Here is a 13467-nt window from a genome sequence, read left to right as displayed (position 1 = left end):
TGGTTGTAGATATTCGTCACTTGGCAGAATAATACTCACGTAATACAGCATTAGCCGCATTGAACTACATTTATAAATTCTCTTCATAATGAACTGAATGGAGAAAGAAGATTTGATGACAATTTCTTTTTTCAGACTATTGATGTTTGCTAGTATTGTCATGGCTGTGTTCCTGTTGGAACAAAGTCAGTCTGTATGACTGTCTCTGAATCCAAATTTATTTAAAGGGTATGGCACTATTTTAAATGGTGGGAGTTTAACGGGTTATGCCACTGCATTAATATCTAGCAGCTCTCAAGAATCAAGTTCACCATTTATGAATTTAAAATGCACACGTTTTTACAAGCAACACCTACTTTTTCTTGCCTGCAGTACGTTTACAAAGATTTAATAATTTTTTCATTGTTTAAAGTAAAAATGAAATATATTTTGTTTTCGAAGGTGTTCTCAAGGATTACTTGAGAGAGTTGCCATCTCCCATCATCACAAAGCAGTTGTACGAAGCAGTGTTGGATGCCATGAAAAAGCGACCCCTTAAGATGACCTTGAATGGTTGTGAAAATGATCCCAGTGATTCAGACTATGCCACCCATCTTCTGGACTGTCTTCCAGAAGTAGAGAGGGTATGTAATCTGTTTCGCTTATTTTAATGTTATGAAGACTGCCTCATTTTTTTTTTCAGATGGACAAGGGAAACATTTATTTATTTTACATTTATTTACCGGGATAGTCTGACGGGACACATGTCCATTTACAATGGAGGCCCAGGGAGAAAAGCTCCACATTCAGTACAGAAAAACAAATGGTTGAACAAATTGATAACTATGATCATCTATACAGAAGCAAAAAATTGACAGTAGATAAAAATATATTTTTGATACAAAAACAAAATTTAACACTAGATAAATACAACTTTCGATACAGAAACAGAAATTGACACTAGATAAGCATTATAACTGACTACAGAGACAGACTGAGACTACTTATAGAAATGAATTAGTGTAAGTTTAGCATGAGCTAGTATAACTTTTAGATACTGAGCAGAAAATATAATTCCTGATACTGTAGAAAAATGACAGTAGGTATAATTGGATATGAAGCTATCTGGGGTGCTAGAAACTGTGAAGATTATGTAATGCATGGACATGGCCAGGCATTCATTGTGTGATCTAAGTGAGTTTTTGAACAGTGTAATGGTGGAGGCAGAAGATAAAGCAAGGGGAAGGTTATTCCAGGATTTAGCTACGTTATGGGAGAATAGTGCTTTACCTGCAGTGTTAGCCTTAGAGATACAAATCAGTAATTTGTCAGTGGAGCGAAAGGGGCGATTTGATTTTTAGGGTGTGAGTAGGTGACTTAGTGCTGGGGTTGTATCTGGATGTCTCACAATATTGTAGGCAATGATTAGTTGATGGTAATTGAGTAGTTGGGGAAATTCTAGCCATTGTAGTTCCTTTAGAGCCTGACAGTGATGGGTTCTGAATGTGCAATTATTAGCAAAGTTGGCAATTTTGTTGTAACATGTCACAAGTCTAGCAAGATCATGTTTTCTGATATGTGCAAGGATTGGTGCCACATACATTAGCGTGGACAATAGATGGGTTTGGGCTAGGGAAATTCTTGCTTGTTTTGAGAGAAAGTTTTTGTGTCAGTATAGTGTTCCCATTTTTTATGGACTTTTTTGATGGTTTGTGAAATGTGGACATCAAACTGTAGCTTTTTGTCAATTTCTACACCCAAGAGTTTGGTGTGATCAGACAGGGTGATGATAGTACCATTACTGGTAGTGATTGAGAAGGATAGAGAGGTAGGAATAGATTTGTGACATCTACACTAAAATAGTGCTTGTGTTGCTTAATTAGTATAATTTGTATTACTTTTATATGCAGACTTTGGTGTGCTATCAGAAGAGGCTTCATTTACATTTGTAGCTAGTGTCAAAAGCATGTTTTTGTGTACACTTATACACTGAATCATGCAGCAGGACCTGTAACATCTGTTTAAGATAAAGTGAGGCCGTAAAATGTGCTTCACTGAAAGTTCTAGAAATTGACATTACATTAAAAACCAAAGTGTGTATCACTTCTGTCACAAATTGTAAAGTAACTTCTCTTTCTGATTCTGAAGTACTTTTGAAATTAACAGGATAGAAGGGTAAGAGCCAAGCAGTAAAAACCCTGATAACTACCTGGAAGAAGGTCATCGGGAACAAATTGGTCTTTTAAGTCGTGGGAGGGCTTATTGTAAGAAGGCAACAGGTAGACAAAAAACAAAAAATGAGAAAATAGTATTAAGAGTTTTAATCTTGCTTCTCAATTCTGCTGGAGAAAGAGAGAGAGAGACACCTTTCTTTCCTTGCGACTCAAAAAGTGGTGGCATTTGAGAACTCATCAACCAAAAGATCCATAATGTCCACCCCATAGTCCCAAGCATAGCCCACACAACACTGCCACAAGGATAGACCTTTGAAGGGTGAATTGACCTTAATTTCATACTGAAAATCATTAGCCTATCCCCTAAGTCTACTGCCTCATCAAATGTCTTCCTGGCCAGACTGCTTTCTTAGTACTTCTGATTGATTCTTATAGTTATCATGCCATATGTGTATGCTCTTCCAATTATTCATTTTTTAATGTAAGCTTCTGTTCTAGATTCTTTTAAAAACTCTACCAGTGCTGGTCTTTCATTTAAGAGCCCCCTGTTTCTTTCTCTTTGCCTATACCCTGATACCAGTCCTTGATAGGGAAGGCAATCTCTAACCTGCTGTCCAGATAAATTCTTGTTTGCTCCCAGTACCTTGTTTTCTTTGCCAGTTTTCTCCAATAAATCCCAGCCCCCTCTTACGTATTATCTGTGTCCCTAATCACAGTCAGTCCCTATTGGCAGAATCTCTTTTTTTCGTTTAGTTCTTAGAATACTCCATGCTATTTTATGAATATAATACTCTGTAGGATTGTTTTGTTCTCCTTAAGAGTCTGCATCCAAAATCCAAGTCTCTCCTTATTTCTTGAGCTTTCCCCTGCATCATCATCATTCCTTTCCACTTTGAATTATAGTTTTTTGCTTGTGCTATGTATAAGAGCCTTAACAGTGTTGCTCTAAAATACCCCCTCAAACTGGGTATTCGTAGTCTGCCTTATTCTTTTGGAAGAATCCACTTATCCCACTTGGCCCTTGTCTTCACTTCCATATAAAATCTTTCAACTCTTTAATTGCTATCCACAGCTTTTCCTTTGGTTGATAAAAATATGCCTGACCTATGTATAAGACTAAAGGGACTAAAAGGATTTTATTGCTTGTATCTTAGTGTCCATATCCATATAACAAAGCATGATGTCCTTCAAGGATGCATCTGCAGTCCTTACATATGGGTTGTCCTGCCTCAGGCAGCCCTTCGGTCGGCCGGATTCCAAAGTCTGGGTCCGGCGTCGGCTGATGTCGCCTCTTCCCCGACGTCAGAGCGCCTGGGGTATAAAAGTGTCAGCCGACGCCATCTTCCTCAGTCTTTCTTGCTGCGTGGTGCCCGAAGCAGAAGCAGTTCGCAAGTGCCGGTCGGCCAGCTCCTGTAACTTCAGCTACCGAAGACTTCAAAAGCTAAGTACCCCGTTGGGGACTCTTTCTTGCCTCAGCCTATGTCAGATCAAACGCTTAAAGTTAATAATTGCTTAACTTGTGGGAAACAAATGCCTCATAAGGATTTCCATTCTTACTGCCTCTCCTGCCTGGGCCCAGACCACGATGTCTCGGCCTGTACTGCCTGTGCCTCCTTCAATCAACGTACTCTTAAGCGTCGGGCAGAGTATGCAGAGGAATTTTTTGGGGCTAGTTTCTGTTATAATATGCCGTCAGCGACTCCGACTTCTCATTTAACCAAAAAACGGAAGGACAAGGACCGACACACGCGGACCGTGGTTTCGGCTGAAACCACCCCTAGGCCTACCGCGAGTGTCTCGGTCTCGGCTGAAACCGAGTCCTTGGTACTTCCGACCGTCGAAACCGCACAACCGACAACCTCGGCCCCGGAGGCCTCTTCTGAGTCGGTAATAGAATTTCCCTCAGACTGGTGTTCTGGAAACTTCCGACACCATTCCCCTAGACAAACCTACTCCAGCACGTGGAGCAGCCAGGCCTCCTGCATCCATGTCCATTAAGGCATTCTCAAGGGCTAAAGCTGCTAAACAGCCAAAATCTCTGCCTCCCAAGGTTATTCCTCAGGGATCCACTACAGGTTCACAGATTTTAAGTTTAGCTGAGGACCTTATTTCCTTAATTAGGGGCTCTCAGCCACACCCGGACAGGGGCTCTCAACCTCCTCTAGACAAAAGGCCCAGGATTGAGCCCACTGATCCCCAGTCCTCTGATGAGGCCTTAGATGGCTCTGCTCTATCAGACTACCAGGAGGAGGCCTTTACGGCCTATGAGGATTCTGATGCAGAGGAATCCATTCCCTCGGCCTCCCCTCCTGAAGAGCTGTCCTTTGGGGAGACCCTTCACTCCATGAGAGAGCATTTCAAATGGCAGGGCCAGGAATTCTCTGATTCCAGGAAGAGATTAAGGACTTTTTTGCATTTACCTCAGCACAGACCTTTGGCTATTCCTCCTGTTTTGAATGTCATTGATGATGTGTACTCTTGAGTCTAGTATTACCCCTCACTCCCTTCCTCCGGCTCCTGTCAAACCCGATAGGTACTACAGGGTCCCGGACTCTCATCATTTCCTTTACAAGGCCCACTCTGCTGACCCAGAAACTATTTCCCAGGGCCCTAAAGGGGTTGCAACTGCAACTACTAAAAATCCACTCCCCTCTGAAAGGGAGTCCAGGGCTTTAGAGAGATGGGGTAAAAAAGTTTATACTTCTTCCACTCTTTCTTTGAGGGCATTAAATTGTCAATTCCATATGATACAGTACCAAGAGTATTTGTTAGATGAATTGCATAAAAAACTGTCTTCACCTGAACCCCTTGATCGCAAGTCCCTTCAGGATCTGGTACATAACTCCCAACAGGTTAGCAACCATTTCTTGCAGTGTGGTTATGATGCATTGGAAGCTTCATGTAGGACAGCAATGACAGGTGCAGTCATACGTAGGCATGATTGGCTGAAGGAACAAACTCTGCCAGATCATGTTAAAGCAAAGCTTCTGGATGCGCCACTGGAAAAGCAAAAGTTATTTGGCTCCACTGCTCAGGAGGTCTTAAAGAAATTTGAAGAAAAGGCTAAATCTGTACAAACAGTCAAAGATTTTCTCCAGGTCCAACCACCAAGATTCAGCAGAAATTGGCCTTCTAAGAATTGGTCCTTTCCAGACACAGAGAGATTTCAAAGAGGCAGGAACAGGCGAGCCAGAGGCAGAGGGCAAGCTAGAGGCTCCTACAGAGGATGCCAATGGCAGCCTCCTAACCAGAGAGGTAGTGCAGGACCTACAACTGCTGCACAAGGACAGACTCAATGACTTTCTCTTGACCCCGCCAACCAGGGCTCAATTGGAAGCACCTTTGGGCAGAAAGCTATCTTTATTCTCAAAAAATTGGCACAGTATTACAAGGGACAAATGGACACTGCAAATAATAGACAAAGGATACAGGTTCCATTTTCATACATTGCCAGAAAGAAAAGGCATGCCAATCCTGCCACCGAATCAAAGGGCAGAGGCTTTAAAACAAATTTCCAACCTATTACAAATGAAAGCTATAGAAAAGGTTCCTCTCACAGAACAAGGCCAAGGATTTTATTCCAGACTATTCCTTGTCCCAAGAAAAGAAAAACAATGGAGGCCTATTCTCTACTTGTCCGCACTGAATACTTATCTCATTGTGCCCAAATTCAAAATGCTGACCCTACAGCAACTCCTTCCCATGATGGGCAAGGGGTCTTGGCTGGTAACTCTGGACCTCAAGGAGGCATACCTGCATGTCCCTATCAGACAAAGTTGCAGAAGACACCTCAGATTTCTTGCAGGTTCAGAGCATTATCAATTTTCAGCATTGCCCTTTGGCTTATCTACTGCGCCCAGAGTATTCACGAAATGCCTGGCATCAGTAATTGCACACTGCAGACTTCAGGGGATTCAAATATACCCATATCTGGACGACTGCCTTATACATGCGGACAGCCAACAAACTTTGGTAAAACACTTGAATTATGCCATCCGCCTACTTCAGGCCTTGGGATACACAGTCAACATTCACAAATCAAGACTTGTTCCATCCCAAAGAATAACTTTTCTGGGTGCGAAACTAGATACAACCACCCAAATGGCTTTTCTCTCAGAAGAAAAACAAAGACAACTACCAGATTATTTCGAAAATCTGACTAAACAAACTCAGCTGACTGCAAGGAAAATCCTGCAGGTCCTGGGTTACATGGCATCTTGCATTCTTCTGATTCAACAAGCAAGGCTGCATATGAGGAAACTACAATGGTACCTAAGGAGTTTATGGTCTCAACACAGTCACAGCCTAGAAGCTTTGATACCACTCATTCCATCCCTACAAAAGGAATTCCTGTGGTGGGCTCAAGCAAGCCAGTCAAACAGAGGTCTGCCCTTCAGCAAACCAATACCCAGCCAATCCATTACAACGGATGCTTCAGACCGTGGATGGGGAGCACACATGGAGGGCAGATGCATTCAAGGACTATGGTCACAGAAAGAATTGCGCTTGCACATAAACCAAAAGGAAATGCTGGCAGTGATACATGCAATCGAGGCCTTCAAACACTTTCTGCATCAAGGCCACCTGCTAATAAGGACAGACAATACCACAGTTATGTGGTACATAAACAAGCAAGGAGGTACCCATTCCTACCCTCTTTGCAGGCTGGCAATGAATCTTTGGGAACTTTCCCTAAGTCTCAATATAGAGCTGCAATCCCAGTTTGTGCCAGGAAAAGACAATATACTAGCGGACAGCCTAAGCAGAAATATCATGGATCCACACGAATGGATGCTGCACCCAGACATCTTCCTTCAGATAACACAATCATGGGGGAGGCCGGACATAGATCTTTTTGCCTCCCACCACAATCATCAGCTGAAGAAATTCTGCTCAAGGACATACCACCCACAAGCATGGAAAGTGGACGCCCTCTCTTTCAGCTGGAACTCCCTAACAGTGTATGCATTTCCACCTCTCCCATTAATGACCAAGGTCTTACTGAAGATCAGGACAGAGCAGCCAAAAGTGATTCTGATAGCTCCGGACTGGCCAAGACAGCACTGGTACCCACTGTTAAGGAGCATGTCACGCACGAAACTGTGGCCTCTACCACAATGGCCACTTCTTCTGACACAGCACAATTACAAAACTCTGCACTCCAGCCTGAACACCTTGCAGCTGACAGCCTGGAGAATACCTTGACTCCTCGCCAGGATAAGCTATCCAAGAGAGTGAAAGATGTCATCATGGAAGCTCGCCGGCCTTTCACAAGAAAGGCATATTCAGCAAAATGGAAAAGATTTCGCACTTGGAGCACCACAAAGGGCCTAGATGCGATAGTGATGAACATGGCACATATCCTGGAATACTTGGCAGAAATGCTCCACAATGGCCTTTCTTACTCTTCCATAAAAATTCATGCTTCAGCAATTTCAGCAGAATACAATACTGATCCACCTGTCTTCTCTCATCCTCTCCTAAGGCAGTTTCTAAGAGGAATTAAAAACATCAATCCTCCAAGGAAACCACCAGTGCCAACCTGGGACCTTAACTTCATGTTGGAAAAATTAACTCTACCTCCCTTTGAACCAGCAGCATCTTCAGAACTACAGTTCCTGTCTTGGAAGACTGCCTTCCTTCTGGCCATAGCCTCAGCAAGAAGAGTATCTGAATTGCAGGCCCTCATGGCAGTTCAACCATTCCTTATTTTTCATCAGGACAGAGTCTCATTGAGAACCAATCCTTCATTCATGCCAAAGGTAGTATCCAGGGTCTCATTGAACCAAGCTATTCACCTGCCTACCTTCTTTCCAAATCCATAAAACAAAGGGGAGAAACTTCTGCATACCCTGGACATTCACAGACAGTTGCGCTACTACTTGGACAGAACTAAGACTTACAGAAAAACTGACCAGCTGTTTGTAGCATATGCTGCTGGTATACAAGGAAAAGCAATTTCCAAACAGACAATTTCAAAATGGATAGGGAATTGCATTTGATTCTGTTACTCTTTTCATGGCAAAACTGTGCCAGTTAACATTAGACCTCTTTCCACCAGAGCCACAGCCACCTCCACAGCCTTCTTAAGAGGGGTGGCTACCAAGGACATTTTAGTAGCTGCTACATGGAGCTCCGTGCATACATTTTCCAAGCATTACAACTTACCCTTATATTCCAGATCCAGAGCAGGCTTTGCTACGGCAGTCCTGCAAGGCATTTTAGCTACACCATCCTTTTTCTTAGATCCTATCACCCCCAGCTTGGCTATGGTATTCTACCCATATGTAAGGACTGCAGATGCATCCTTGAAGGACATAGTACAGTTTTGTACCTAACATAAATGTAGATGTCCGATAGGTATGCATCTGCAGTCAGGTTTACCCTCCCTCCTTCCCCTCTGTGGTATTTCTTGAGTACTTATCCCTCTTATAGCTAGCTGGGGTTATCTATTATGGTGTATTTGTTTTATATTACTGTGCATGTTTGGAATTTTTTGCATCTCTCCAAATTTAGCCTTCCTTAGAGGGCACCTGGCATCTGGGGCAAGAAAAACTGAGGAAGATGGCGTCGGCTGACGCTTTTATACCCCAGGCGCTCTGACGGCGGGGAAGGGGCGACATCAGCCGAAGCTGGACCCACACTTTGGAATCCGGCCGACCGAAGGGCTGCCTGAGGCAGGACAACCCATATGTAAGGACTGCAGATGCATACCTATCGGACATCTACATTTATGGTAGGTACAAAACTGTACTTTCTTCGTGTTTAACTGTTGCAGTCATCACTTTTGGGTTATCTGCTTGCTGTAGCCCTCAGTCGGCCTGATTAACAAAGTCTTGGCTCCTGCTTCGGTTGCTGTCCCTTCTTCCATGGCATCAGGGGTATAAAACATGCAGCCGAAGCCATTACATCAGTCTTCCTTGCCGTGCGGTGCCCGAAGCAGAAGCAGTTCACAAGTGCCAGTCGGCCGACTCCTGAAATTTTTGTTTTCGAGTTTCAGAACCGAAGTCTTCAACTAAAGCTAAGTACCCTGCTGGAGAAACTTTTTCTTGCTCCTTACCGATGTCAGTAAAAGTTAATAATTGCATTACTTGTGGAAAGCAAATACCTCATAAAGATTTTCATTCGTACTGTATTCCTTGCCTAGGCCCTGACCACAACGTACCGTGCTGTCGGTTTTGTGCCTTATTTAATCAGCGCACTATCCGTCGTCAGTATATTTTTGCCTCAAAATATTTTGTTTCTCGGTTTAATTATCCAGAAATGTCATCGGTTAACCATCCGACTACCGGGATTCTGAAAAAACACAAGGATCAAGACAGAGACAGGCCACCGAGGTCCAAAACTGCCGACGACGCTTCTACTAAGTCATTCGCCAGTTCACCAGTACTCAGTGAGGTGCTTTTGCAGCCCCTGATACCCGCTACTTCTGATTCGCAGGCCTCTACTGAGACCCATTCGGAGTCCGGTATACCGCGAGATGCTTCAACTATGGAACCTGCGGATGTCTCTACCTTGGATGGGTCCAGAGCCGCTGTGCAGGCACCGGCGTCTGACGGTGTATTCAGGCCTACAGACTTGCATATTAAACCGACGCCTCCTTCTTCTTTAAGGCCTAAATCTCGAACCATGCCTAAAAAACTGACGCCCAGGCCGCATGCTCAGGCCTCTATGCCTAAAAAACAAATAATAAGAATGTCTGAAGATCTTATAACTCTAATCAGGGGAAGCCAGTCTCCCCCTTCTAAGAGACCTAGGACTGAAGTTGTTTATGAATCCTTCTGATCAGGATTCTGATTTTTCTGATTCTTCTGATGATCTGGATTTGCCCTAATCTACTTAGGAGGATTCTGATGCAGAGGACTCCATTCCCTCTGCTTCCCCTCCAGAGGATTTTTCTTTTGGTAAAACCTTAGGAAGCATTTCCACTGGGAAAGCCAGGATTTTTCTGATTCAAAAAAGAAGCTTAGGGATTTCTTACTCCTGCCTCAGCATAGGCCTTTAGCTGTTCCTCCAGTACTAGACATTTTGATGATGCTTTTTCGGAATCTACTTTGGTCCCTGATTCCTTGCTTCCTGCTCCCAGACCGATATTACAGGGTTCCCGATTCACACAAGTTCCTGTTTAAAAATCCTATTGCGGATCCAGAGATTATTTCACAGGGACCCAAGAGCATTAAGACTTCTACTGCTAAAAATCCTACTCTTTCTGATAGAGACTCCAGGGCACTGGATAGATGGGGCAAGAAGGTTTACACTTCTGCAGCCTTGGCCATTAGGGCTTTAAACTGCCAGTTTCATATGTTTAAGTATCAACAACATGTTATTGGATTGCTTAAACAGAAAATTATGTTGATTCCTGACTCTGCGGAAAATAAAGAATTACAGGATTTAATGCATTCTGCTGAACAGGTTGGAAAACATACTTTGCAATGTGGATTTGATTATTTAGAGGCCTCTTGCAGGGCTGCTATTACTGGGTTATGTGCTCAGAAGGCATGCTTGGCTTAAGGAGCAATCTTTACCTGATCATGTTAAAGCTAAATTGTTGGATGCTCCCTTAAATCAGGACCGCTTGTTTGGCAACAAGGCCGAGGAAGTTCTTAAAAAGTTGGAAGATAAAGCTAAATCTATGCAAACTGTTAAAGATTTCTTACAAGTTCAGCCTCCTAGATTTAGTAGGCACTGGCCCTCTAAGAATTGGTCCTCATGCCAAACCTAGACATAGCTGAAACCCCAGGTTTCAGTCCAGGGGACACACAAGACGAGACTAAACAGTGGAGGGTTTCCACACCAAAATCAGGATGTAAGACTCCCCCCTATGGAAAAAAGTCTCAATGACTTGCTTCTAAAACTTCCAAGCACTTCTAACTGAATGCTCCTTTAGGCGGAAAGATTGGTTTGCAGGCCAAAAACTGGGAACTCATTACCCAGGTTTTAAATGTAGTGTCCCAAGGAATACAGATTTCACTTCCACACCTTACCAACACCAAGCGGGTGGCCAGATCTACCCCCAAATCAGTGGACAGAGGCCCAAAATCAAGTACTCTCTCTCTTAAGCATGGGGGCTATTCAGTTGGTACCAGAAGAGGAAAAGGGACAAGGGTTCTACTTGAGACTTTTCCTGGTACCCAGAAAAGGCAATATATGGCATCCTATCCTGGACCTTTTTACTCTAAATACATTTCTGGTGATTCCAAAATTCAGGATGCTTACTCTTCACCAGCTGCTTCCTATACTAGGCAAAGATGCGTGGTTGGCAACACTAGACTTAAAAGAAGCATACCTGCACATCCCTATCAGGGAGTCTTGCAGAAAATACCTATGCTTCAAAGCAGGCTACATGCACTATCAGTTCTCTGCACTACCCTTTGGCTTATCTACTGCACCCATGGTATTCACAAAGTGCCTAGCTCCAGTCATTGCATTCTGCAGGCAAGAAATATTCAAATATACCCATATCTGGATGATTGTTTAATTCAGGCAGAAAGCCAGGACATACTTTTGAATCATCTGGCCTTTGTACAAAGGGGTACTGCTTGTCTGAGGTACACCATAAACGAAAAGAAATCACAACCGGTACCATGTCAACAAATTATATTCCTGGGAGCAAGCTTGAATACAGCTTCCCAGATGGCTTTCCTCACGCCAGAGAAACAGATTCCTTTGACAACCCACTTCAAATAAGTGGCCACAAAAACCCAATTATCTGCAAGGCAAATACTGCAAGCCTTGGGTTTCATGGCTTCCTGCATTCTTCTAATTCCGTATGCAAGAGTGCATATGAGGAAACTGCAGTGGTATCTCAAAAGCCTATGGTGTCAACATTCTCAGGATCTAGAGGCAATGATTCCTATCATACCTTGCCTACGCCTAGAGTTCCTTTGGTGGGCAGAGACCTGCTACCAAAATAGGGGACTACCATTCACACTACCCCCTGCTGCCCAAACCTTAACAACAGACGCATCAGACTATGCACGGGGAAGTGCATTCAGGGCAAATGGAACCCAAGTCAAATGCACCTGCATATCAATCAAAAAGAAATGTTAGCTGTACAGAATGTTCTGACAGCCTTCAAGGATCACATTCTTCCAGGACAATTAATGATAAAGATGCACAACACCACTGTTATGTTGTACATAACCAAGCAGGGGGGTACACATTCTTACCCACACTGCAGACTAGCCATGGCATTGTGGAACACAGCCCTGAACTATCGGGTACATTTACAAGCTCAATTCCTGCCAGGAAAACTAAATACATTGGGAGATGAACTAAGCAGAAACCTCATGGACCCACATGAGTAGAAACTGGAACCAAGGATTTTCAACATGTTGACAAGCAAATGGGGGAGCCCAGATATAGACCTGCCTCCCCCCAAAACTATCAGTTGGACAGATTCTGCACAAGGACTCTCCACAAACAAGCTTGGAAAGTGGATGCTCTGTCCTTCAGCTGGAAAAACCTATCAGTTTATGCCTTTCCTCCTCTGCCTCTGCTCTCTAAAGTATTACTAAAGATCAAACAAGACAAACCAAGGACTATTTTTATTGCACCAGACTGGCCACGCCACCACTGGTAACCTCCTCTTGCGCAGTGTGTCACTGTGGGCCCCATGGCACCTGCCTCAGGCTCCTACTCCATTGTCTCTGCAAGAGAACCAAATTCTGCACCCTCAACTTCAAACACTGAATCTAGCAGCCTGGCTAATTACATAATTTCTCCTTTACCATCCCTCAGTAATCCAGTGATGGATATCATTTTAGAGGCAAGGAGGCCTAGTACCAGAAAGTCTTATGCTGAAAAATGGAAAAGATTCTGTGCCTGGAACCAATCTCAAGGGATAAGCACAACATTGCCCAATTTACCACAGATCTTACAATACTTAACTGAGATGCTTCATAAGGACCTGTCTTTCTCGTCCATCAAAATTCATACCTCAGCCATCTCCGCTCATTATAACACAGAACCACCCCTCTTCTCTCATCCACTGCTTAATCAGTTCCTCAGAGGGGCCAAAAATGTACGACCACCCAGGAGAGCTCCAACTCCAGCCTGGGACCTCAACTTTGTATTGGAAAAGCTCACCCTTCCTCCTTTCGAGCCAGCTGCCACTGTGGACTTAAAATTCAGCAAAACGGTTAACTGAATTACAGGCCCTCATGGCAGTGGAGTCTTTCAGCATCCTTCATGCAGACAGGGTGTCCCGCAGGACCAATCCCTCCTTCATGCCCAAGGTGGTATCCAGTATGGCCCTTAATCAGTCCATACATTTGCCAACCTTCTTTCCTAATCCACAGAACAAAGGGGAACG

The 13467-nt window shown here is 43.7% G+C and overlaps 1 protein-coding gene across 2 annotated transcripts in view; it reads left to right on the top strand.

Moving 5' to 3' along the window:
- Positions 1 to 13467, top strand: part of SYDE2 (synapse defective Rho GTPase homolog 2) — an 862822-nt gene that overhangs the window by 679690 nt on the left and 169665 nt on the right. For both annotated transcript variants that reach the window (XM_044086034.1, XM_044086035.1), the window contains exon 5: positions 442 to 623. In XM_044086034.1, coding sequence (XP_043941969.1) covers positions 442 to 623 — 182 coding nt within the window. The remainder of the gene's footprint in view (positions 1 to 441; positions 624 to 13467) is intronic.

The sequence above is a fragment of the Protopterus annectens genome, chromosome 10.part0 (genome assembly GCF_019279795.1).
Source record: "Protopterus annectens isolate FY-2018-M chromosome 10.part0, PAN1.0, whole genome shotgun sequence".
In the NCBI taxonomy this organism is placed as follows: Eukaryota; Metazoa; Chordata; order Ceratodontiformes; family Protopteridae; genus Protopterus; species Protopterus annectens.
This window is presented reverse-complemented; position numbering and strand designations above follow the sequence as displayed.